This window comes from Triticum urartu, chromosome 5 (genome assembly GCF_003073215.2).
Source record: "Triticum urartu cultivar G1812 chromosome 5, Tu2.1, whole genome shotgun sequence".
Taxonomy (NCBI): Eukaryota; Viridiplantae; Streptophyta; class Magnoliopsida; order Poales; family Poaceae; genus Triticum; species Triticum urartu.
The window spans coordinates 606,810,129-606,832,720 of record NC_053026.1 but is presented as its reverse complement, the minus strand read 5'-3'; the positions used below and the strand labels follow the sequence as shown (position 1 = coordinate 606,832,720).

The window sequence follows — 22,592 nt, the reverse complement described above, 5'->3', positions numbered from 1 at the left end:
GAGTGAGTGAGCTGCTAGCTTCCGTGCCGTTTCGCGGAGCGGTCCGGATGAAGCCAGGGCAGCGCACACGGCCCGTCAATCTAACCAACCGCGTCCCCGCTCCTCCTCTAGCCCAAGCCCAGTGAAGCGATAGAGACGGCCGAGTCGCCCGCCGGCAAGATCGCGATGTCAGCCCCGACGTGGGGCACAGGTGAGCTAGCGACCGTGCTGATCTACGACGAGTACTCGTCTTACCGCCCCTCCACACTCCACTATATAAACACCAACCATGCACACACCCGATAGACACCAATCCACAGCTTTGGCTTTCCTCTGAATCCCATCCAATCCTTCTGCCACGATCCAGCAAACTTCAACTTCTCAGGATCTCACTTCTCACTAGTTGCTTAGTTAGTCCTCCCATCACAGATTCACCGTTCGTCCGTCCATGACCAAGCACCAGAGAGCAGCAGCGGACCAGGCCGTGTCCCTCTCCCTCTCGCTCTCCCTCGGCGCCGTCGCCGGCCTCAACAAGAAGATGCGCCGCGCCGCCGCCGCAGCCGGTGGGGATCAGTTCCTGTGCAAGACGTGCGGCCGCTCGTTCCCGTCGTTCCAGGCGCTCGGCGGCCACCGGACCAGCCACCTGCGGGACCGCCACGGGCTCACGCTCGCCCTCACCGCCGGCGATCACTACTACTCCGTCAAGCCCAAGAGTACGGATCAGAAGCCTGAGCACCGGTGCCACATCTGCGGCCAAGGGTTCGAGATGGGGCAGGCGCTTGGCGGCCACATGCGCCGGCACCGTGAGGAGGCGGCGCCCGTCCTGCTCGAGCTGTTTGTCTAGCCTGATTTCAGTAGTTCTAGAGCAGAGTTAAGTTCCCGGTATGCGTATGCGTGCGCACTCGTAGTCGTAGTAGAATTGGTTCATTCCTTTTTATACGTGTACATATAGAATTGCAGCTTCTTCAGAGATTATATACATGGATTCGTTCGTTTATGTTATTTCAAAATGAACTATTCCTCAGTTGACTCAATCATAATCCAGCCCGGTATATGCTCTTACGGTGCTGAAACGGGGTGCACTATGAATGAATCGTGCTGGCGTGGTGTGGAATGATCTATTCATGAGAAGGATATAAACTTCCGGACGAATAAATCTGCCTCAACTTCACTCCCATACCGGTGGTACCCTTCATGGCGGCTCCTCGGAGTTGATGGCACCTTGTGTTTGTCGATCCTTTAGATCGTTGGTGTTAGGGTTCATGGATGGTGCCGGCGAGGCGGCAGCGGCGACTTCATCAGGTGTCTCTCCTTCTGCTCCGTTTTCGTTGCCGTGGCTTTTTCTCCGGCGCCATGGTGGAGCAGGAGGGGTTTTGTCATTTAGAAGTACGCGCAGACGGTTGTCTACGCAAGTGACAGCTGGAAGATGGTGCATCTTGTGCTGAGTCTGTGGTTGAAGGTTGACTGTTTTGGTTTCCTCCTTCGATATCGTAGTCGTGCGGGGGTGTCAGTTCTGAAGTTCGATCGTGTGTCCGGGGACACGTTGCCCCGGTCTAATTCTTTCAACGGCAATGGTTTTACTTCAGGCAAACTACTTTGGAGGTCCGTAAAGCTGTTGATCAGCGATGGAGCCGCGTCGAGTTCAGGTTAAGAGGTGATTTGTCTTCTTTTTCTTAGTGTAGAGGGACAAGTGCTGGTTTTTGCATAGGATTATCCTATCTTTTTAGTCCTGTAATGTCGATGTTTACGTGGCTTATAAGTGAATCTTTATTTTATTAATGAGACACATATTACCATGTAAAAAATACGGCAACTCATACTCATACATAAACATTCATCTCACAAAGTGCGTGCATTTGATAATACATTGACACAATTTCAACAATTCATAGTGAACATTTACAACATAGTTCTAAAATAATAAAAAATTGCATTGAGCCATGAAAAAAAAAACCATAAACCTTGGTGGTTATTTCATCGTCGCACTCTAATAGATGTAGTCTGACCATAATGTTTTCAGACTAAGCTGGACCGAGACTAAGGTACCTTCTCAGGCATGGCATCTTAGGTTAGATAGCTCACCACTCATGCCGACTGGTAATCCTACTTTATTTTAATTAGTATATAAAGATGAATATACATAAATTTAATGAAGTTAGCATGCTTATGATGATTTTCACACCCTGTGTTTGTAATAACCATAAGTCAAGACGTCGATGGTGTACACGCAGCACAATCCTCATCCATCAAGAAAAAGACGAAAGCATCATGAAGGAGTCGACTAGGATGCGTTTGGTTACCTGCATTGTTTTTTGCCTCTTGGCATACTTGTTCCAGCTGGACCTGGTTGAGCATATGCAGGCAAAAAATCATCATTCGCAAGTTGATTGGTTGCATGCATCCCCTCTCTCTGCATCATAGCAACGCCTCTACGCATTGTGTTTGGTTGATCACATTAGATGTGCTCATACTAGTGTACGTTGTTTGCATGCATACACTGAACACACTTAGTTAATAGCTACACATAACACACAGAGTTACACAGTGCCATGGCAATTGCGGTGGACGGTGGTGGCGAGAAAGCGGTTCAGCGGCATCGGGTTCACGCTCGGCTGCGGTTGCAAGAACCCCAAGGCCGTGGCGGCCGATGGCCTCCTTGTCGCCACGCTCCGGCATGGAGGCGTCAGCGGCAACCACGACCACTGTTGGAAATATGAGCAATTTACCGAATAATTTTGTTAACGGAAATACTAAATAAAGCATGACTAGTATAGCAGAGATAAAGCAACTCATGCAATCTGACAGAGAGAAGGTGAATAGCATCTGCAAATATGAACTATAACCAAACATATCTAGAGTAGACAGTAAAGCACGCTGCATATATGAAGTAGAACTTAACATATCTAGGACAGATGCTAGAACAAGGAACTGTGGCTGGATCTCTAACAGAAAGAGGAAGAACACGTATGTGACAGCAGCCGGAGAAGCACTGGACTTGGGGTAGGTTTCCTCGCCAGCCATGTCATCGAGAAAGTTGTTGACGTCAGGGAAGTAGTCGTCGTCGGGGAAGTAGTTGTCGGAGTTCGGGGCGTCTGTGACGAAGAAGTCAGTAGTCGCGCGGAGCGCTCCCAAAAACCTTATCACCCTTCTCCCGTACAGCATTCAAACAGGTGCTGTTTCGGAGGCCTATTGTCCCGACCTGCCGTGCACGCTGCAACCCGGGATAGGGAAGAATGTAGCAGCAGCGCTGTGCTCAGGAACTTGGTGGTGAGAGAGAGATGGTCTTTCTGATGTGCCTCTCTGTAGAGGAGCAACCTCTCTTATATAGGCACAGGAGAAGGAGGCAAACAGGCTGCGACGGGAGGTGAAGCAACAGAGGAAGACGAAGCGAACAGGCAGCAGGCGAAGATGCGCGTCGTTCGGATTCAATCTCCACTACGGCAAAAACGTTTCACCGCAGGCGAGATCTATTTGAGTGGTCGCTGGCGTTCCTCATGGGGCTTCTCTTCGACGTCATCGTGTCGCTCATCAACCTCGTCATCAAGCACGACAAGATCTATCGAGAAACGGCGGAGACCAAGAGGTAGCCCGCACCATGGTGTCCATGACGCTGGAGGACGAGCAGGGGCTGAATGGCACCGAAGCGCTCGTCAACGCAGCCGCCGACGTCCAAATGGTTGACTGTGTGTGACGAATTTGATAAAATTCGTCCAAAATAGCTTCAAACATGAACACAAGATTGAACACTCACAGTCGACAAAACTACAAACTGATCACAAAAAAATAAAACTATAATATTGATGTGCATCTTTTTCGTGTGAAGCTTACCTCGAATCAAAGCACCGCTGTGTAAATTAGAAGGGATGCAATAAAGAAGATTAGGGAATAAGGTTAGTGAAGGTGGAAGAAGAAGCAAAGTACATGGTGTATACTAGGCCGGCCGCATCCTCTTGTGCAAGAGGATCCACCACGCGAGCTTGAGGTGGTTCGACCCAGCCTTGCTCGCTGAAAAACTGCCGATTCGACCGTTTCTAACTTGCCTACTTGGGAGTGTTTTAAGTTTCGTGCAGGCCAACATTTAAATGCGGCCCAACCAATCAAACGGGCCAAAAAATTTCCTCGCAGGCTTGGTTGGGCGTCAAGAGTATAGAGGGATCATGAGTTCATGTCAACTATCGAGCAACTTCAAAGGGAAAAACAGGCGTGCTAGCACGTCGAACGAGCAGTACATTCCGAGAGAATAGCACACTCTTCCTGCGGGTCGTCGTACGTGTGCCAGGCACTTACGTGTAACTCAGCTAGCCGACGTACGTCAATGACCGGCAAGCGGGCTATGCAGATCGGTCGTCGTAATTTCCGGCACATGTTGCTACTATGCAAGTTGGCTGGGGAGCGTCGCGTCCTACCAGTATAATTTGAGTGGACGATGAATATGGTATTGATGGCATGTACGTACACTAGTAGAAAACAGGGCTATGGTCCAGGCCGGCTCAGCTCATTAGTCCCGGTTCAGTGTAGAACCGGGACCAATGCCCAAGCCCAGGGGGGCGGCCGGGCCATGTGGGCCATTAGTCCCGGTTCGTTTGGACCTTTTGGTCCCGGTTGGTGGGACGAACCGGGACCAATGGGCCTCGCTCCTGACCCATCACCATTGGTCCCGGTTGGTGGCTTGAACCGGGACCAAAGGCTCCCCTTTAGTCCCGGTTCATGCCACCAACCGGAACCAGTGAGGTGCCTATATATACCCCCTCGCGCAAGAGCAGAGCACAGTGCTCTGTTTTTTCTGGTCGAGGGGGAGAGGGCTTTGTGGTGCTCTAGCTCACCTCCTATGCACATGAGGTGTTCGATGGAATGCCCGAGCCACACTACTTAAGCTTTCTCCTCTCGAAGCTCGACCTCCAAGCTCCATTTTCCTTGAGATTTGTCTAGATTTAGCGGTCCGTCACGCCCCGTCCCCGTCTTCACCGCCGTCGATCACCCGCGCCGATCTCATCACCGACACGACCGTGGTGAGCCTCTTATTCTTATCTTCTTTCTGAAAGAAAAAATATTCTTACTTGTATGTTTAGATAGATACTTGTATCATTTTCTTACATTTATAATTGCATCTTATATAGTGCGATGGTTTTGGTATCCGCCCCCGTCGGCCCTCGTCCTGTCTATAATTCGGATTTGGTATGTATATTATCTTTATAACTATTGGTTCATTTATTGTTTATGAAAATTATGCCGACCAATGTGACATAGATTTTATTTATCTAGGATGTATGTGAATCGGAAATGCCAACCGACCCTATTGTCGAGAAGTTAAATTTAGTTGAAGAAGAAAACAATTTGTTGAAGGAAAAAATAAAAAAATTGAGGAGGAGAAGATGATATTGGAGTTGCATGTTGCGGATGTCGTCGATGATCACAAGATCAAGATGGATGCAATGCGCTTGAAGATTAGAAAGATTAGAAAATATGCCATTCATACCGAGGCTTGGTATCATTATGCTGTTGGATCAATTGTTACCTTGGTTGCGATTATGATCGCATTTGTTTTCGCATTGAAATGTTTTACATAGTTTCAATGTATGGTTTAATTAATTAGATGCTCTGGAGAGCTATATGTTGTTAGATGAGAACTATGTATGCACTTTGGTTTTAATGTGATGATGAACTTCTATTAATTTGGACACTTAATTATATATAATGCACGTAGATGAACCGGCAATGGATGTACGGTGACAGACACACCCGCGAGTACATTAAGGGCGTGCATGAGTTTCTCGATGCGGCTGAGGCAAACAAGCAGAATGGTTTTATGTGTTGTCCATGCACTGAATGTGGGAATACAAGGTCTTACTCTAACCGGAAAATCCTTCACTCCCACCTGCTTTACAAGGGTTTCATGCCACACTATAATGTTTGGACGAGGCACGGAGAAATAGGGGTTATGATGGAAGATGGCGAAGAAGAAGAGTACGATGACAACTATGTGCCCCATGAATACGGTGATGCTGCAACGGGGGGAGCTGGTGAAGATTAAGAGGAATCAGACGATGTGCCCAATGATGCTGCCACGGGTGAAGCTGCTGAAGATCAAGAGGAACCAGACGATGTGCCCGATGATGATGATCTCCGCCGGGTCATTGTCGATGCAAGGACGCAATGGATTAGTCAAAACGAGAAGCTGAAGTTCGATCGCATGTTAGAGGATCACAAAAAAGGGTTATACCCCAATTGTGAAGATGGCAACACAAAGCTCGGTACCGTACTGGAATTGCTGCAGTGGAAGGCAGAGAATGCTGTGGCTGACAAAGGATTTGAGAAGCTACTGAAAATATTGAAGAAGAAGCTTCCAAAGGATAACGAATTGCCCGACAGTACATACGCAGCAAAGAAGGTCGTATGCCCTCTAGGATTGGAGGTAGAGAAGATACATGCATGCCCTAATGACTGCATCCTCTACTGCGGTGCATACAAGGATCTGAACGCATGCCCGGTATGCGGTGCGTTGCGGTATAAGATCAGACGAGATGACCCTGGTGATGTTGACGGCGAGCCCCTCGGGAAGAGGGTTCCTGCGAAGGTGATGTGGTATGCTCCAATAATATCACGGTTGAAACGTCTGTTCAGAAACGAAGAGCATGCCAAGTTGATGCGATGGCACAGTGAGAACCGGAAGAAAGATGAGAAGTTGAGAGCACCCGCTGACGGGTCGCAGTGGAGAAAAATCGAGAGAAAGTACTGGGATGAATTTGCAAAAGACCCAAGGAATGTATGGTTTGCTTTAAGCGCGGATGGCATTAATTCTTTCGGGGAGCAGAGCAGCAATCACAGCACCTGGCCCGTGACTCTATGTATGTATAACCTTCCTCCTTGGATGTGCATGAAGCGGAAGTTCATTATGATGCCAGTTCTCATCCAAGGCCCTAAGCAACCCGGCAACGAAATTGATGTGTACCTAAGGCCATTAGTTGAAGAACTTTTACAGCTGTGGAATGGAAACGGTGTACGTACGTGGGATGAGAACAGATAGGAGGAATTTAACCTTAAGGAGTTGCTATTCGTGACCATCAACGATTGGCCCGCTCTCAGTAACCTTTCAGGACAGACAAACAAAGGATACCACGCATGCACGCATTGTTTAGATGACATATCATACGATGAGCCAAAGCGCCACATAGTTTTTCAGGAAAAAGGGACATCCTGGGAGTGGACGGCAAGACAGACATGTCTGAAGATTATGAAAAGTTTTCATGAAATTCCTCCCTTCAATGTCAAGGCTGACCCAAGCATCCTGATAAACAATGAAGATTATCCATGGTTACGGCGCAATAAGCAAATGACACAAGCGAAGAAAAAGTGAAGACTTTCTCCCGCAACTATTATGATGATACCATGCCAAATTTGTAACAGACGAACATGCTACCATTGTCCGTTTTGTACATGCACATGCTATGTGGGTGAAATTATGATACCATCCCAACTTTCAACTTTTTCAGAGTTCATTTGAAATGCTTTCATGTCTTATGGTTCGAAACTTTGATACTTCGAAAGTGATTGTCCATTTTGTACACGAAATGCATCAAGTTTTTGTCGTAACCCTCTCTACTTTTTGGAACATGCTATGTGGGTGAAATGATGATACCATGCCAACTTTCAACCTTTTGAGAGTTCATTTTGAAATGCTTTCCAATTTCAGAGTCATTTAGCTCAAAGAATGAATTAATAGAAAACAGAATAAACTACAAAACTTTTATGAAAATAAAAACAATCAATTAAAATATTATGTTATGATCAACTAAAATAAAACTATAATATTCTTCAATAGCAAAAAGAATTTTTATAGTATTTAATTTTTGTGACCTAAAATCAAACTATAAGTATTTAATTGTAAGTATAAATAAAAAATAAATAGCAAAGAAGAAAAAAAATTCTATTTTTATAGTAAAGTTATTCATAAACTAGTGATTCACACAAATTTTTAAAAATTCAAATTTAAACTATTCAAAATTTAAAAGTAATGGCACTAACAGAAAGTTTATAATTTTTGTGACCTAAAATCAAAAAGAAATCACTAAAAAACTATAAGTATTTAGTTGTAAGTTATAAATAAAAAATAAATAGAAAAAAAATTCTATTTTTATAGTAAAGTTATTCATAAACTAGTGATTCACACAAATTTTTAAAAATTCAATTTAAACTATCAAAATTTAAAACTAATGGCACTAACAGAAAGTTTATAATTTTTGTGACCTAAAAGCAAAAAGAAATCACTAAAAATATAAGTATTTAGTTGTAAGTATAAATAAAAAATAATAGAAAAAAAATTCTATTTTTATAGTAAAGTTATTCATAAACTAGTGATTCACACAAATTTTAAAAATTCAAATTTAAACTATTCAAAATTTAAACTAATGGCACTAACAGAAAGTTTATAATTTTTGTGACCTAAAGAAAAAGAAATCACTAAAAAACTGTAAGTATTTAGTTGTAAGTAGAAATAAAAAAAATAAAAAACCAAAAAATGTAGAAATAAAAAAGAAAAAACAAAAAAATGCCTCCTACTGGGCCTCCACGGCCTGAATACGACTAGAAACCCTACATGGGCCAGGATTCAGGCCCGCAGAAGGCCCAATAGGCCCACAGGCAGTAGCAAGTTTAGGCCCGAAGCCTGCATTAGAGAGGAGCTCGATGGGAGGCACGCGCTTATAAAAGTGCCGGCGCCCTTCAGCTAGCGATGTGGGACTAAACTTTTGGGCGCGGGCAGCACAAGGGCATTGGTCCCGGTTGGTAGCACCAACCGGGACTAAAGGGGGCATTGGTCCGGTTCGTGGCATCAACCGGGACCAATGCCACCCTTTAGTCCCGGTTGGTGCCACCAACCGGGACCAAAGGCCGCCGCTTCCCGCCCTTTCGGCTGCTGAAAATTGGCCTTTGGTCCCGGTTCGTGGCACCAACCGGGAACCAAAGAGGGGCATTAGTCCCGGTTGTGTCACGAACCGGGACCATTGCTCTGGCTATATAAGCCAACACTTGTGAAATTTTGGCCAACCGCTCCCATTCGCCCCCAGGCCGTTCGTCGTCGTCGTCGCCGCCCCAAGCCCGTCGTCGCCCCGCGCTCGCCGCGCGCCGCCCCGAGCCCGTCGTCGCCCCGCGCCGCCCCTTCCCTGACCCCGTCGCCGTCACCGTCGCCCCGCGCCCGCCGCCGTCGCCCCGCCCCGTCCCCGAGCCCGTCGTCGCCCCGCGCCGTCGCCCCGCCCCGTCCCCGAGCCCGTCGTCGCCCCGCCCTGTCCCCGAGCCCGCCCCGCCCCGCGCCCGCCGCGCGCCGCCCCTTCCCTGACCCCGTCGCCGTCGCCGCGCGCGCCGCCCCTTCCCCAACCCCGTCGCCGTCGCCGTCGCCCCGACCACACGCCGCCACTTTTGGTTCGGCCGCCGGCGCCCTTTTTATCACTGATTTTAGGTTGATGATATGATGATGTTGATGATATGATGATGTTGATGATATGATGATGTTTTTTTCTGTTGATGATATGATGATGTTTTTTTTCTGTTGATGATATGATGATGTTTTTTTTCATATATGCATTTTTTCATATATGTACTAATTTTTTAAGTTGTTAGTAGATATCGATTTTAGGTTAGTGCATTTTATCACTGATTTTAGGTTAGTTGATCGATTTAGTGCATTTTATGTTTGTTGCATTTTAGGTTAGTGCATTTTATGTTAGTGGAGAGGAAGAAGGAGAAGACGAGGAGAGGAAGAAAAGGAAGAGGAGAAGAAGAAAGGAATAGAGGAGAAGAAGTTTTTCTTCTTCTCCTCTATTCCTTTCTTCTTCTCCTCTTTTTTTTCTTCTTTTTTTTCTTCGATCTTCTCCCCCTCCCGATAGAAAAGTTTTATATAGAAAGTTACAATTTTAGAAGAGTTTTATATATGCAAAAGTTACAATTTTAGAAAAAGAAGGATAGGAAAGAAGAAAATAAGAAGAGGAAAGAAAGAAGAAGAGGAGATGAAAAGAAGAGGAGAAATAAATAAGAAGAAGAAAAAAGAAGAAAAAGAAGAGGAGAAGAAGAAAGGAATAGAGGAGAAGAAGAGAAAAATAGAATATATATTCTATTTTTCTCTTCTTCTCCTCTATTCCTTTCTACAGAAGACCCTGAGGTGTCTTATGTCAATGATATGCAGAAAAATGATCTTTGGACTGAGCTGAAGTCAAATTTCACCCTACCGCCTGAGGATAATCCAGAGAACCCAGTTAAAGAGAAATTAATCAAGTCTTTTGCTCTGAAGAGGATGGTAGAACTATTCAGGAGGTGAAAGAAAAGAGCTGAATAAGTTTGTCGAAAATAATGAGACACCAGAATTCAAGGGCAGATATGAGAAGATCAGAGATCACTGGCCCGCATTTGTGGCCCACAAGACATCAGAAAAGAGTAAGAAGATGTCGGCGACAAACAAGCAAAATGCTGCGAAGAAGAAGCTTCACCATCGCACGGGGTCAGGTGGCTACCTCGTAGCCCGGCCTAAGTGGTCCAAGACTGAGAATGATCTGGTTCATAAAGGGATCGAACCAGAGACAAAGTTTTTTCCCTTTCGAGAAATGGTGACAGTACCAAATGCCGAATTAGCGGCTGTACCGGGTCAGGAACTGGCCAGACCGTTGCCGGACTTGGTTCTTCGGGGCTGGCGGAACACTGGACCCTGTAACAGGGAAGTGCATTTGGACGAACGATCAAATGGACATACCAGTCAGTAAGCTTAAGCAGTATATCGAAGCAGCGCAGGAAGGGACGTTCTTTCCAGACAGAGAGAACGACGAGCTCACAATGGCCCTCGGGAATCCTGAGCACCCTGGACGGACACGAGGCACGCCAGGCTCCATTCCGTGGAAGGTTGGGTTTCCGGACGCAGGCGGTTACAAATCCCATGAGAGGAGGAAAAAAGTGCAGCAGACCCAAATACAGGCGCTGCAAGTAAGGGTAGACGCGATAGAGGAACGAGAAGCAAATCGCAGCAAACGTACTGCCGAAGCCTCCCCCGAAGCTACCCCGCCATCTCAGCGCAGAAGCAACGTGGCTTCCACCGAGCTGCTTCAGCTGGAGCATGCCTTGACGGCTCCTGCCAGCTATCCCGTGGATGCTATAACGGAGTCTCAAAATTGCCACCTTATGACGCAATGGATGAATTTGAAGGTCAAGGCGGCTGTTGGCTCTGTTTATCCTACTGAACCCGGCGCAACTTTTCACTGCCGGCCGATTCCAGAAGGATATGCTAGGGTGATGGTGGATGAGATAATGGAGGGATTTGAGGACCTCCAGCTTGACCACCCTACCGGTGAAGGGGAGACTCGGCTGGGGTCTGCTCTGAAGACTCCATGCCTATGGCGGAAGGAGCTCATCAACCTTCCGAACTGGACGCCACCGCCTCCTCCTCCTCCGGCGAGTCAGGGCACTCCGCCTCCACTGCCTCCTCCTCCGGCGAGTGACGATCAGGGCCCTCGGCCGGCTCCTTCTTCGGCGCGTGGCGGCACTCCGCCTCCTTGTCCGCCTGCGCCGACGCGCCCGAGCAGCCAGCCTTCTCCTTCTCCGCCTCGTCAGCAAGGGCGAAAGAGACCTGCCGCCGCTCCAGCTGCTCCGGCGCGTCGTAGTCCTTCTCCTCCGCCGCTTAAGCAAGTAAAGAAGACAACCGCTCCGTCTGCTCGGTCGGCGTCTAGCAGTACAACCAGAGGCGGGAGGACATACAGATTCGGTCCTTCTCTGAAGACTCCAGAGAAGTTACCATATGAGAGGACCCTGGAGGAGAACGCCGAGATCGCGCGAGAAGAAGTGAGGAACTTCTTTGAAGGGGTGAAAGCAAAGAAACATCCACCTCCGGAGGAGAAGGTAGATCGGGTGAAAGTGAAGCGCACTCTGGCTTCCCTGACAAAACCACCGAAGTCTGATCCGCCGAGAGGAAACTATGACCGCATTATTGGAAAGGAATTTGCCGAAGCGGAGCGGTCGGGAAGTACTGTCAGTGATCAAAGGCTGAAAGAACGACGAGCTGGGAAACAAATTGCCCAGCTCGGCGAACAAGCGAAGCAATCGTGCCCCCCGCTCAAGGTGCCTAGCCACAACGTCGATAATGATCCGAGGATGGTGCCCGGTTATAGCAATCTTGCAGATTACCTGCCCGACGAAGTACATTATGAACTCATGGAGGTGCAAATACAAAGATACGAGTACGGGAAGCCTCTCGTCAAAGATGAAAGATCTCTATCAACGATGATGCGAAGATTGCATGATTGGTACTTGAAAATCTGCAGAGACTCTGGGGGGAGGAGTACTTTGTATGTGAAATGTAAAAAGGAGCATGACCTCGTTGGAATTAATCTGTTTCCTGTTCCATTTGAGTTCTTTCAGTTTTTCAATCAATTGGCCCTCGATAAAACAACGGTCGCCTACTACTGTCTGTAAGTAGTACTACTTCTGTCATTAAGTTTCTCTATATAGCTTAGCTCTTTCATTGCATGTATTTATAATCATCCTCACTATATTATGCAGATTGAAGATCGCCGAATTGAAGAAAAGACAAGTCGGTGATATTGGGTTCATTAACACATATCTCATAGATGCAACTCAGGTTAAACTTCATGCCGCAGCTACCGAGGCCAACTTGCTACGATCGTTCGTAATAAATCAAAACAAAGATATAATACTCTTTCCTTACAACTTCAGGTGAGTGTTACTGTCTTGTGCGTATTCGGTTTTCCTTATATATTAGTCAAGGTTATAGTAATGTAATTCATGAGTTATGCATGTATGTGCAGTTTCCACTATATTCTTCTAGAGATTAAGCTTGAGCAGGGAGTAGTAACCGTCTTGGACTCTAAACGAAAAGATCCCAAGGAGTATGCGGACATGACTGAAATCCTCAAGAAGTAAGTTAAATCGATCATTATCCACCATATCAGCAACTTTATTCATTTCCTGATATCAAGTAATTGTTTTCTTTGTCCGGCAGGGTTTGGAGAAAATTCACCAAAACAGTTCCGGGACTGCCGAAGGAGCTGGAATTTAGACACCCGAAAGTAAGTACTATAGTAGCATGTTCCGCGCATCTCCTAATGATTCAAGCGCTAATTTCATCAATAACATTTAGCATTCTTGCTTATCAGTTTGATTGACCTCTATTTCTTGTAAAGTGGTTGTGGCAGGAACAAGGGAATGATTTCTGTGGATACTACATCTGCGAGTCCATCCGCCACACGACCTGTGAGCGGGGCGGGTACTCTAACGAACAATATGAAGTATGTAAATAACAACATTCACAATTTTATTTTATTACCATCATTTGTGTTGAGTTTCATTCATTCATTTATATATATATATATATATATATATATATATATGTATTGACCTCCTTCTTCAAATTAGATGTTTCGGAAGCGGGATGAACTCCTAGCACCAGCTCTCATGCGAGCAATTCAAGAGGAATTGGCGGCATTCTTCATTGACCACGTGATCCCTGAAGACGGAGAATTCTATGTGGACCCTGAGTCCGTATGATTATATTTGTAAGAGATAATTATTGTATATATGTAGCTGGTAGTGTCAGATAGATATACGAGAACTTGTTGTTCGACCAATCTCTCGGAGAAGGAGAGGTGCTCGATATCACTTCTCTCTGTATATATGCATATATGTTCATGACGATCTTCTTTTTCCTTCGTTTGCTTACTAACTAGCTAGCGTGTCTAGTCCTCTCTATATACGTATGTATAGTACGTAGCGTCGACCAAGCACGGACATAACAGAGGACACTTTTCTCTATTAATTATAACTAGCTAACACAATATATGAAACACCTAAATTAACCCCCGAAAACCCCCAACCCCCCTCCCTTTTAAAAAAAACAAAAACCCCAGCCACAGAAGTGCTGACGCGTGGATGCCTATTGGTTCCGGTTGGTGCCACCAATCGGGACCAAAGGGTCTCCTGACTGGGCTCTGCGCACTGCCCACGTGGAGGGCCTTTAGTCCCGGTTCTGGATTGAACCGGAACTAAAGGGGGGAGGTATTAGTACCGACACTTTAGTCTCGGTTCCGGAACCGGGACTAAAGGCCCTTACGAACTGGGACTATAGGCCTTTTTTCTAACAGTGGTATACCCATCCTAAAAATTTCTTATACGAGTGTACTAATAATGAAATCCTCCAGACAGCGTGGCACACGCGCTCGCGCGTTCCTGGAATGAATGGGCAGCTCTCTGTGAGTACGAGCGAAGCCATTGTATACTTGGAGAAGACGACCGACGGACCAACCATGTTAAGTAAGCCGAATCTGGTAAGCTTGGACCCACCGTTTGTTTGTCTGGATAGAGTCTGGTTCGCCAAGCGCTTTTTATTCTTCGGGACCAAGACTTTCTCTCTTGACTCTTGACCTGTGAGATGGACGCGTATTCCCTAAACCAGCGCTTGATCCACTCATCCATTCACACACAGGCGCCGGCCTCGACAAGAAGCTTCATCTGTTTTTTTAACTTTGGTGGACCCTTCTTGTGAGCTTCGTCTGTTTTTTTTTTAAATGACACCGTCACCGTGAGCTTAGCTTCCGTGCCGTTTCGCGGGCCGCCGGCGGTATGAATGAATTAATGAAGCCAGCGCAGCGCACACGCACGTACTTCCTTCGTCCGAAAATACATGTTATCAAGATGAATAAAAAAGGATATATTTAAATGTATTTTAGTTCTAAATATATTTATTTTGATGACAATTATTTTCAAACCGAGGGAGTACTCCGTATAGATAGCCGAGTCGCCCGCCGATCGCGACGCCAACACCGGAACCCTGACGGATCGTGCACGTGAGACCACCTGGGCTGCTAGCGACCGACCCAGCTACTCGTCTGCCTGCCCCTCCCTCCTCCCTCCCGTATATAAATGCCCAACCAAGCAGACATGCTCCACAACTCAACAACCTTCTGAAATCTAAACCCAGTCGTGCCTAGCTAGCTCCTTCCCGCTTCCAGTGGTCGATCGCATCCCACAGGCTACAGTTTCCTCAGCTCCACAGGTTCCCTGTTCTTCACTTGTACGCACGTCCATGACGAAGCACCAGCGAGCTGCAGCACACCAGGCCGTGTCACTCTCCCTCTCGCTCTCCCTCGGCGCCGTCGCCGGCCTCAACAAGAAGATGCGCCGCGCTGCCGCCGCAGCCGGTGGGGATCAGTTCGTGTGCAAGACGTGCGGCCGCTCGTTCCCGTCGTTCCAGGCGCTCGGCGGCCACCGGACCAGCCACCTCCGCGGCCGCCACGGGCTCGCGCTCGCCCTCACCACCGGCGATCACTACTACTCCGTCAAGCCCAAGAGTACAGCCGATCACAAGTCTGAGCACCGGTGCCACATCTGCGGCCAAGGGTTCGAGACGGGGCAGGCGCTCGGCGGCCACATGCGCCGGCACCGTGACGAGGCGGCGCAGGCGCCGCCCGTTCTGCTCGAGCTCTTTGTCTAGACTCATCTCAGTAGTTCTAGTGCAGAGTTCCTGACATGCATATGCGTGCACACTCGTAGCCGTAGGTGTTGATTATTGGTTCCTTCATTCCTTTATATGTGTATATATGCATATAAGTATGATGACTTCTTCGGTGATTATATACATTAGTTCGTTCGTTTATGTTGTATCGCGCGCCCACAGGGCCACATGGTCGTGCTGAAACGGGATGCAGTATGAATGAATCTTGTTGGAGTGGTGTGGAATGATCTATTCACGATGAGGATAAACTTCAAGAAATATAAATGTTTTTTACAATCTTATACAGTGATTAGCAGATTCATTTACTGGCTTACATTAACGAGTGACTTATAAATAGTAGTCCCTCTGTCCTTCGTCCCAAAATGTAAAACCATTTTTGACACTATCATAGTGTAAAAAATGATCTTACATTTTGAGACGGAGAAAGTAGTTTGATGGTCATATATGAAATAGGAAAACCATAATTTATTTTTAATGGCCATTTACTCATCATCCGGAAGCCTTATCTCCCATCATACCTTTTTGCTGCCAGATACCGCAGTTGAATCCGCCAGCTACCTTAAGCATAAGGGATTCCTCTTGAAGGTCATAAGGGGAAAGCAAACAAGAAAAAAAAACACACCCCCTTCCACGTTGCTCCCGCGCGGGAGCGACTAGGAGGGCCAAACCTATGCCACCGGAGGTCTCCCCTTCCTCTAATCCCCCCCCCGCCCACCAGATCGGTGGTGGCTTCACCTCTTAGGCCTTGTACAACGGGAGATGGTTAGGGGAGGTGCTTAGAGAAATAAATCAGGCTTTCTTTAAGCACCAGTGCCTATTTGTACAGAATAGACGCTTAACTAAGCGTCTCTCCTGTAGAAATAGACACCGGTGCTTCAGAAAAACCCGGTTTATTTTTCTAAGCATGTCTCTAAGCACCTCCCATTGTACAAGGCCTTAGTTGTGAGGGAGACCAGGGGTGTAGTAGCGGAGGTTCTGGCGTGTCCTCTTTCTTTAGAAGTGATGATGCCCAAATCTGGTGTGACTAGGTTGGCCTTCATCGTAGTGGTGTTCAGGGGGCCTCCTGGTGGTGCAGGCAAGTTTCTGAGGGAAAGCTTTGCACTTTGGCACCAGCGCCCGCGACGCCCGTTGACGCCGCTTTGTTCCTGAAGACCTCGTCGTCAAACTCATCCTTGTACCAAAGCTCCGAGTGAAAACCTAGTTGTATTTCTGGTTGCGCTCGGCAGCGGTGACGCTTGACGTCCACACCGTCCTGGGGCTCTGTCGTGGAGCTTAGGCATATTTGGTCGGGCCTCGGCAACGTGTTAGGATAGTTCTTTGCTTCCTGTTATATTTGTAGATATGTTCTGTAAGAGGCGTTCCTCAACACATTGTATCGACCAGCTTTGTACTTCAATGTGCTGCTTTATATATAAAGCAGGGAAAAGGCATGTTTGGAGAGATATGGGATTCCTCTTTCTTCTCATCGCAACAACCATTACGGTGCTTCTTGTTGTCCTCTCGCTTCTTATTATTGAGAACATCTTCAAAGCAGACCCTTAAATCACCCGCAAACGTCTAAATCAAGTTGTCCGGACCCTCAAACCAAGTTTACCAGTTCGCCTGTCTGTTTTTCCGCAAACCAGAAGCAAACTAGGGGGCTTTGCAGGAGCCAGACCTCCGCCACATAGGATCCGGACACATCCAACCCACCCAAAACAACACTCGGACCCGCGTGTCCATCCCATTCCCTTCCTCTGCATCCGCTTTGCTCCCTCCCCGCTGCCGTCATTGTATACCTCACGTCTGTCCACCGCGCAGGTTCTATCCGCCTGCGGATGCCGTCCATGGGGGTCACCACGCCCGGCAAGTGTTTGGTGAAAGACTCGTGCTAAATTGTCCATATCTTGATACAATTACTTTATGATTTTCTCTGAAGTAAACTTTAGATCCACTGTGCCAATGCCACAAAGAGAAGCATGTGACCCATTCCCCATTATGACCGAAGAATCCTATGCAACCTGATAAGAAGTGAATAAAGATATGTCAGCACACACATATGAACGTTAGCACCCGAATAAGAAGATGGTTGAAATACTAAAAGAACAATAGGTAAATTACCCTACCCATCGGTATTGCTACCGATCACCATGTTGACGGTCTTGGAGCTCGTTTTCCCTATGGGTCTGCATGTTCTGGGCATTTCTTGGAAAAGTGTTTGGGCTTTTCACATGCGTCACACTCTAGCTTAGCCTTATTCAGCTTCGTCTTCTTCTTGAAGGTAGTAGTCTTGACAGGCTTATTGAAAACCTACTTGTTCTTCCCTTTGTTCTTATTCTGTAGGTACCTCTGCACCATATTGACGGTAGGCTGAACCACGCCTCCTTTCTCAGCAGTGTATTTAACCCGAGCTTCTCTTCGACATCAAGATATGCAATCAGATTTTTCAACTTATATCCAATGTCTCTTATGTTTCAGAGTAGTGGCGGAATTCCTCCATGAATGAGGCAAATTTGCAATCATGCACCCAACCAACGAATTTATCGAGTAGAACACACTTGGAGTTCCCGTCCTTCACAATGCATTGTATCTCATGAGCTTGTTCAACCACAGAATAGTTATTCACCATCTTGTTGTCGTGAAAACTCTCCATGATGTACAGTTCACTGCCTGCATCTGTTGCACCCAATTTAGCATTCAACGCGTCCCACAGTGTCTTTCCATCTTGTATATGCATATACGCATCGCAGTGACGGTCAATAAGAACATTCAGAATGCATCCCACAAACATAGTATTGGCTTCCTGAAACATTCTCTGATCTTGTTCGGATGTTCCATCTGGCATACCAGCACCAACGTGGAAAACTTTCATAGCAGCAAGCCAGAGTGTCGATTTCAATTGCCACCTCTTAAAGTGCGCACCGGTAAAATTGTCAGGCCTTAGTGCATCATCGAATCCAGTCATAGTTAACCCAGGAATTTGCAGACAATTAGGTTTTTGAATTGCTGAAAAATTAGGCGAATTTATGATTAATTCTAGAAACTAATTCATGACTAGTATAAAAAATAGCATGCAACAATCTAGCATACTAAATGAATAGGAAAACCAGCATAACAGTATCACACATGTAACTACAACTACAGGTAGGGACATGAACAGATCACGATGGACGTACTGTTCGTTAGATGCTGCACGAGCGACATTTTTCATGACGATGTTGGCGACGATCTGTTGCTGATGGCGTTGAAGACGACGATGAGTAGCACCACCTGACTTAAATGGAAGACGACCCACGATGACGAACTTGAGCAGTCGCGTACAACGCTTCTCAAAAACCTAATTTGTCCACCGAGCCCGGTCAGGCGAGCAAGCAATTGCATGTCTTCCGTTTCTCTCCTTCACATGTAACTAACTGTGGTGTAGTGAACCCATTATAAAGAGGTCTCATAGTTTCTCATCTTTCGGGGTCTTATTAAACTTTAAAACCATCACTTGCCATTATGCATGTGCCTAGTTTGAAATTTCATAAATTATTTATGGGCTAGGCCTATTATTTCTACGAAATATGTATATGGCAATTATGTGGCAGATTGCAAAACTACCACACGACCTCGGGGTGCTTCGATCGGGATCGTGCGACTACTGGCGATATGCGCGGGGGCAGTTGCTCGACTGCGGGCTTGATTGGCCTGGGCTTTGACCCGCGGGGCTAATTTCGCTTCGCCGTTGTGGTCCTTTTCGTCCTCCACCTCGTCAACGGGAAGCTCCGCTGCGACGTCCGTCGTCCTCCTGCGCAACAGCCTGTTGTAACACCCCGGATGTAACTTTCCCTATTTGTACTCCAACTCTTACCATTTCCGGCGTTAAGTTGTATTTATTTCCTCGGGTTCGGGTGTTTGTCTCCGTGTGTTGTTCTCGTTGCCATGCATCTCATATCATGTCATCATGTGCATTGCATTTGCATACGTGTTCGTCTCATGCATTCGAGCATTTTCCCCGTTGTCTGTTTTGCATTCCGGCGCTTCGTTCTCCTCCGGTGGTCATTTCTAACTTTCTTTCGTGTGTGGGGTTAAACATTTCCGGATTGGACCAAGACTTGCCAAGAGGCCTTGGTTTACTACCGGTAGACCGCCTGTCAAGTTTCGTATCATTTGGACTTCGTTTGATACTCCAACGGTTAACCGAGGGACCGAAAAGGCCTCGTGTTTGTTGCAGCCCAACGCCCCTCCAATTTGGCCCAAAACCCACCAAACTCTGCTCCATCATCTAGATCGTTCGATCACGATCGCGTGGCCGAAAACCGCACCTCATTTGGACTCTCCTAGCTCCCCCTATGCCTATATATACACCCCCCTCCAAAAAATTCGCAGATCCCCCTCCTCAAACCCTAAAAAAAATCCTCTCCTCGCCGCACCGGACGTGTCCGGACGAGCCGGACAACGTCCGGATCTCTCCCGCCGCCGCCCGCAGCCAGTGGCTCGCCGCCACGTGGCCGCCGCCGTCTGCCTCCCGCCGCGGCCCGCTCGGCCCGGGGAGAGCCCCCGAGGGCCCGAGCCGCCTGCGCCGCCTCCTACCGCGAGCCGCCGCCGTCTTCATCGAGCCCGGCCGCCCCGCCGCCGTGCGCCATCTCCGGTGGCCGGCGCCGCCGCACCGCACCACCGCGGCCGCCCCTCGCCGCCACCGGCCGCCGCCGCCGCCTCGTTCCCCGAGCTCCGGCCACCGCCTCCACTTCTCCGGCCGGATCCCACCCCGACCTCGCCGGCCGCCTCCACTTCTCCGGCGGTGAACAGGAAATCCGACGACCTCGATTTCCGCGCCGTCCAGATCTGGATCTGAGGATCCCCCGGTTGACTTTTGTCCCCCGAACCCTAATTTTTATGCATACTTTGACCTGTGATATCTCCGCATCCGTAGCTCCGATTTGGAGATATAGTATATCCATATGTTTGTCTCGATGAGTACATCATTTCATTCCATTGCATCATTTTCATTTGAGTGCATCTTGATGCCCGAAATGCTGTTAGAAGGAGGCTTCGTGAGTAAATTGTCAGATCTGCTAGTTCATCTTAGACTTTTGTCATTTTTGCCATGATTATTGTGTGCATGATATGCCTGTGAGTCCTCATATGTTTTGTTAAGCATCTTGTTATCTTTCCAGAGGTGCAACCCATGCATTTTTAGGATGTGTGTGGTGACTTGTGCAAGCTTGCAAAGTGAGGCACCCGGTAAATCTGTTTTCCGGGACTTAGTAGTTTTCACTAAGTCTGGGATTATTTAGTTCATGATGCCATATGTTCTTGCTGTTTCCTAGTGATCCGTGCCTCTTTTGAGGATAATCATTAAAGGAGTTTTGTTAATCTTGTTATGCTCTATCCATCCATGTCTTTACTTGCAATTATGGAGCACCCTAGCTTGAGTCAATCGAGCTCTACTTTTGCTTCGTTGCGAATCTGGGAAGATCGCCAACTCGTTTGCGATTTTGCCGATGTCATTGTAGTTGATCCGTGCATGCTATGCCATTGTTCTTGCCATGTATAGCTTGTATTTTGTACCTTCTTTATGGGTGTATGCTTGTCTTACCATGACTTGCACCGTGGTGAGTGCATTGAGCTCGTGAACATGCCTTCGTGAGTTATGTTTCAGCATGTCCCAGTTTTCACCAAGTCTGAAACTGATTATGTTTTTGCTATGTTCGTGTGCTTGTTAGTATATTTTGTGATCCCTTTTGTCTCAAGGTCACTAAGGGACTTTTGTTAAGCTTGTTGAGTAGCTCCATGCCATGTCTTTCTTTATCATGTTCAGATCCTGTAGCATGTTATTTTGTTGCTCCGAAGAGGGCTATATGATCTGAAATTCCAGACAAGTGTTAATTTCACTAAGTCTGAGATCTGTTTTACCATTTGCATTTTTGCCATGCTTGTTTGAACCTATTAATGGATGAATTGGCCGTAGCTCAGTGCTAGATTTTGTTAAGCATCTTTTGGGCATCCCTGCCATGTATTTTGTTGTCATGTTTGGGTGCTGTAGCATGTTCATCTCGTTGCATTTAGATGCCTACTTGCTGTCAATCGCAGACCGGTGTCATTTTTGAATCACTTGCCATTTCCAAACCGTGACTCCGATTCCGGCGTTCTTTATATCGTTTTCAAGCGATTTCATCTCATCTTTCCAGTGGCATACTTGGATTTCCAAGTTGAGGCCAGGTTCATGCATTTCCTGCCATATCTTGCATTTTGCATCCCGCATCGCATCCCGCATAGCATATCATCTTTGCATCGTGTTGTTTGAGTTTGCACGTGGTTGATTGTGTCCTTGTTGCTTGTTTGTCTTGTTTGGGTAGAGCCGGGAGACGAGTTCGCTAACGAGGAGCCCGTTGAGTTTGCTCTTGAGGATCCAGTCAACTCTGACAACTGTGCAGGCAAGATGATCATACCCTCGAAATCACTACTATCTTTGCTATGCTAGTTTGCTCGCTCTTTTTCTATGCCATTACTACGATGCCTACCACTTGCTTGCAAGCCTCCTAAATTGCCATGTCAAACCTCTAACCCACCATTGTCCTAGCAAACCGTTGATTGGCTATGTTACCGCTTTGCTCAGCCCCTCTTATAGCGTTGCTAGTTGCAGGTGAAGATCAGAGGCCGTTCCTTGTTGGAACATCTTTTATTTACATGTTGGGATATCATTATATTATCTTGCTATCTTAATGCATCTATATACTTGGTAAAGGGTGGAAGGCTCGGCCTCTCGCCTAGTGTTTTGTTCCACTCTTGCCGCCCTAGTTTCCGTCATATCGGTGTTATGTTCCCGAATTTTGCGTTCCTTACGCGGTTGGGTTATAATGGGAACCCCTTGATAGTTCGCCTTGATTAAAGCTTTTCCAGCAATGCCCAACCTTGGTCTTACCATTTGCCACCTAGCCTCTTTTTCCCTCGGGTTTCCGGAGCCCGCGGGTCATCTTATTTAAACCCCCCCGGGCCAGTGCTCCTCTGAGTGTTGGTCCAAACTAGAGTCCTGTGCAGCGCCCCCTCGGGGAAACTCGAGGTTTGGTTTTAGTTGTATGGAGCGCTCATCTGAGTGTGCCCTGAGAACGAGATATGTGCAGCTCCTATCGGGATTTGTCGGCACAGCGGG

General features: G+C 47.2%; 2 protein-coding genes across 2 annotated transcripts; both read left to right on the top strand.

The window, feature by feature from the left end:
• The first annotated feature begins 272 nt into the window (after positions 1–272).
• LOC125506284 (zinc finger protein ZAT8-like) lies at positions 273–992 on the top strand. The gene has a single exon (XM_048671135.1). It carries the CDS (start codon positions 428–430, stop codon positions 821–823), a length of 396 nt encoding a protein of 131 aa, XP_048527092.1. The 5' UTR covers positions 273–427; the 3' UTR covers positions 824–992.
• Positions 993–14,930: 13,938 nt separating this feature from the next.
• LOC125506283 (zinc finger protein ZAT12-like) lies at positions 14,931–15,691 on the top strand. The gene has a single exon (XM_048671134.1). It carries the CDS (start codon positions 15,050–15,052, stop codon positions 15,455–15,457), a length of 408 nt encoding a protein of 135 aa, XP_048527091.1. The 5' UTR covers positions 14,931–15,049; the 3' UTR covers positions 15,458–15,691.
• Positions 15,692–22,592: the final 6,901 nt, after the last annotated feature.

Bases quoted from the DNA above. Each gene is read 5' to 3' on its own strand.
- LOC125506283 (XM_048671134.1), top strand. From the start codon at position 15,050: ATGACGAAGCACCAGCGAGCTGCAGCACACCAGGCCGTGTCACTCTCC.
- LOC125506284 (XM_048671135.1), top strand. From the start codon at position 428: ATGACCAAGCACCAGAGAGCAGCAGCGGACCAGGCCGTGTCCCTCTCC.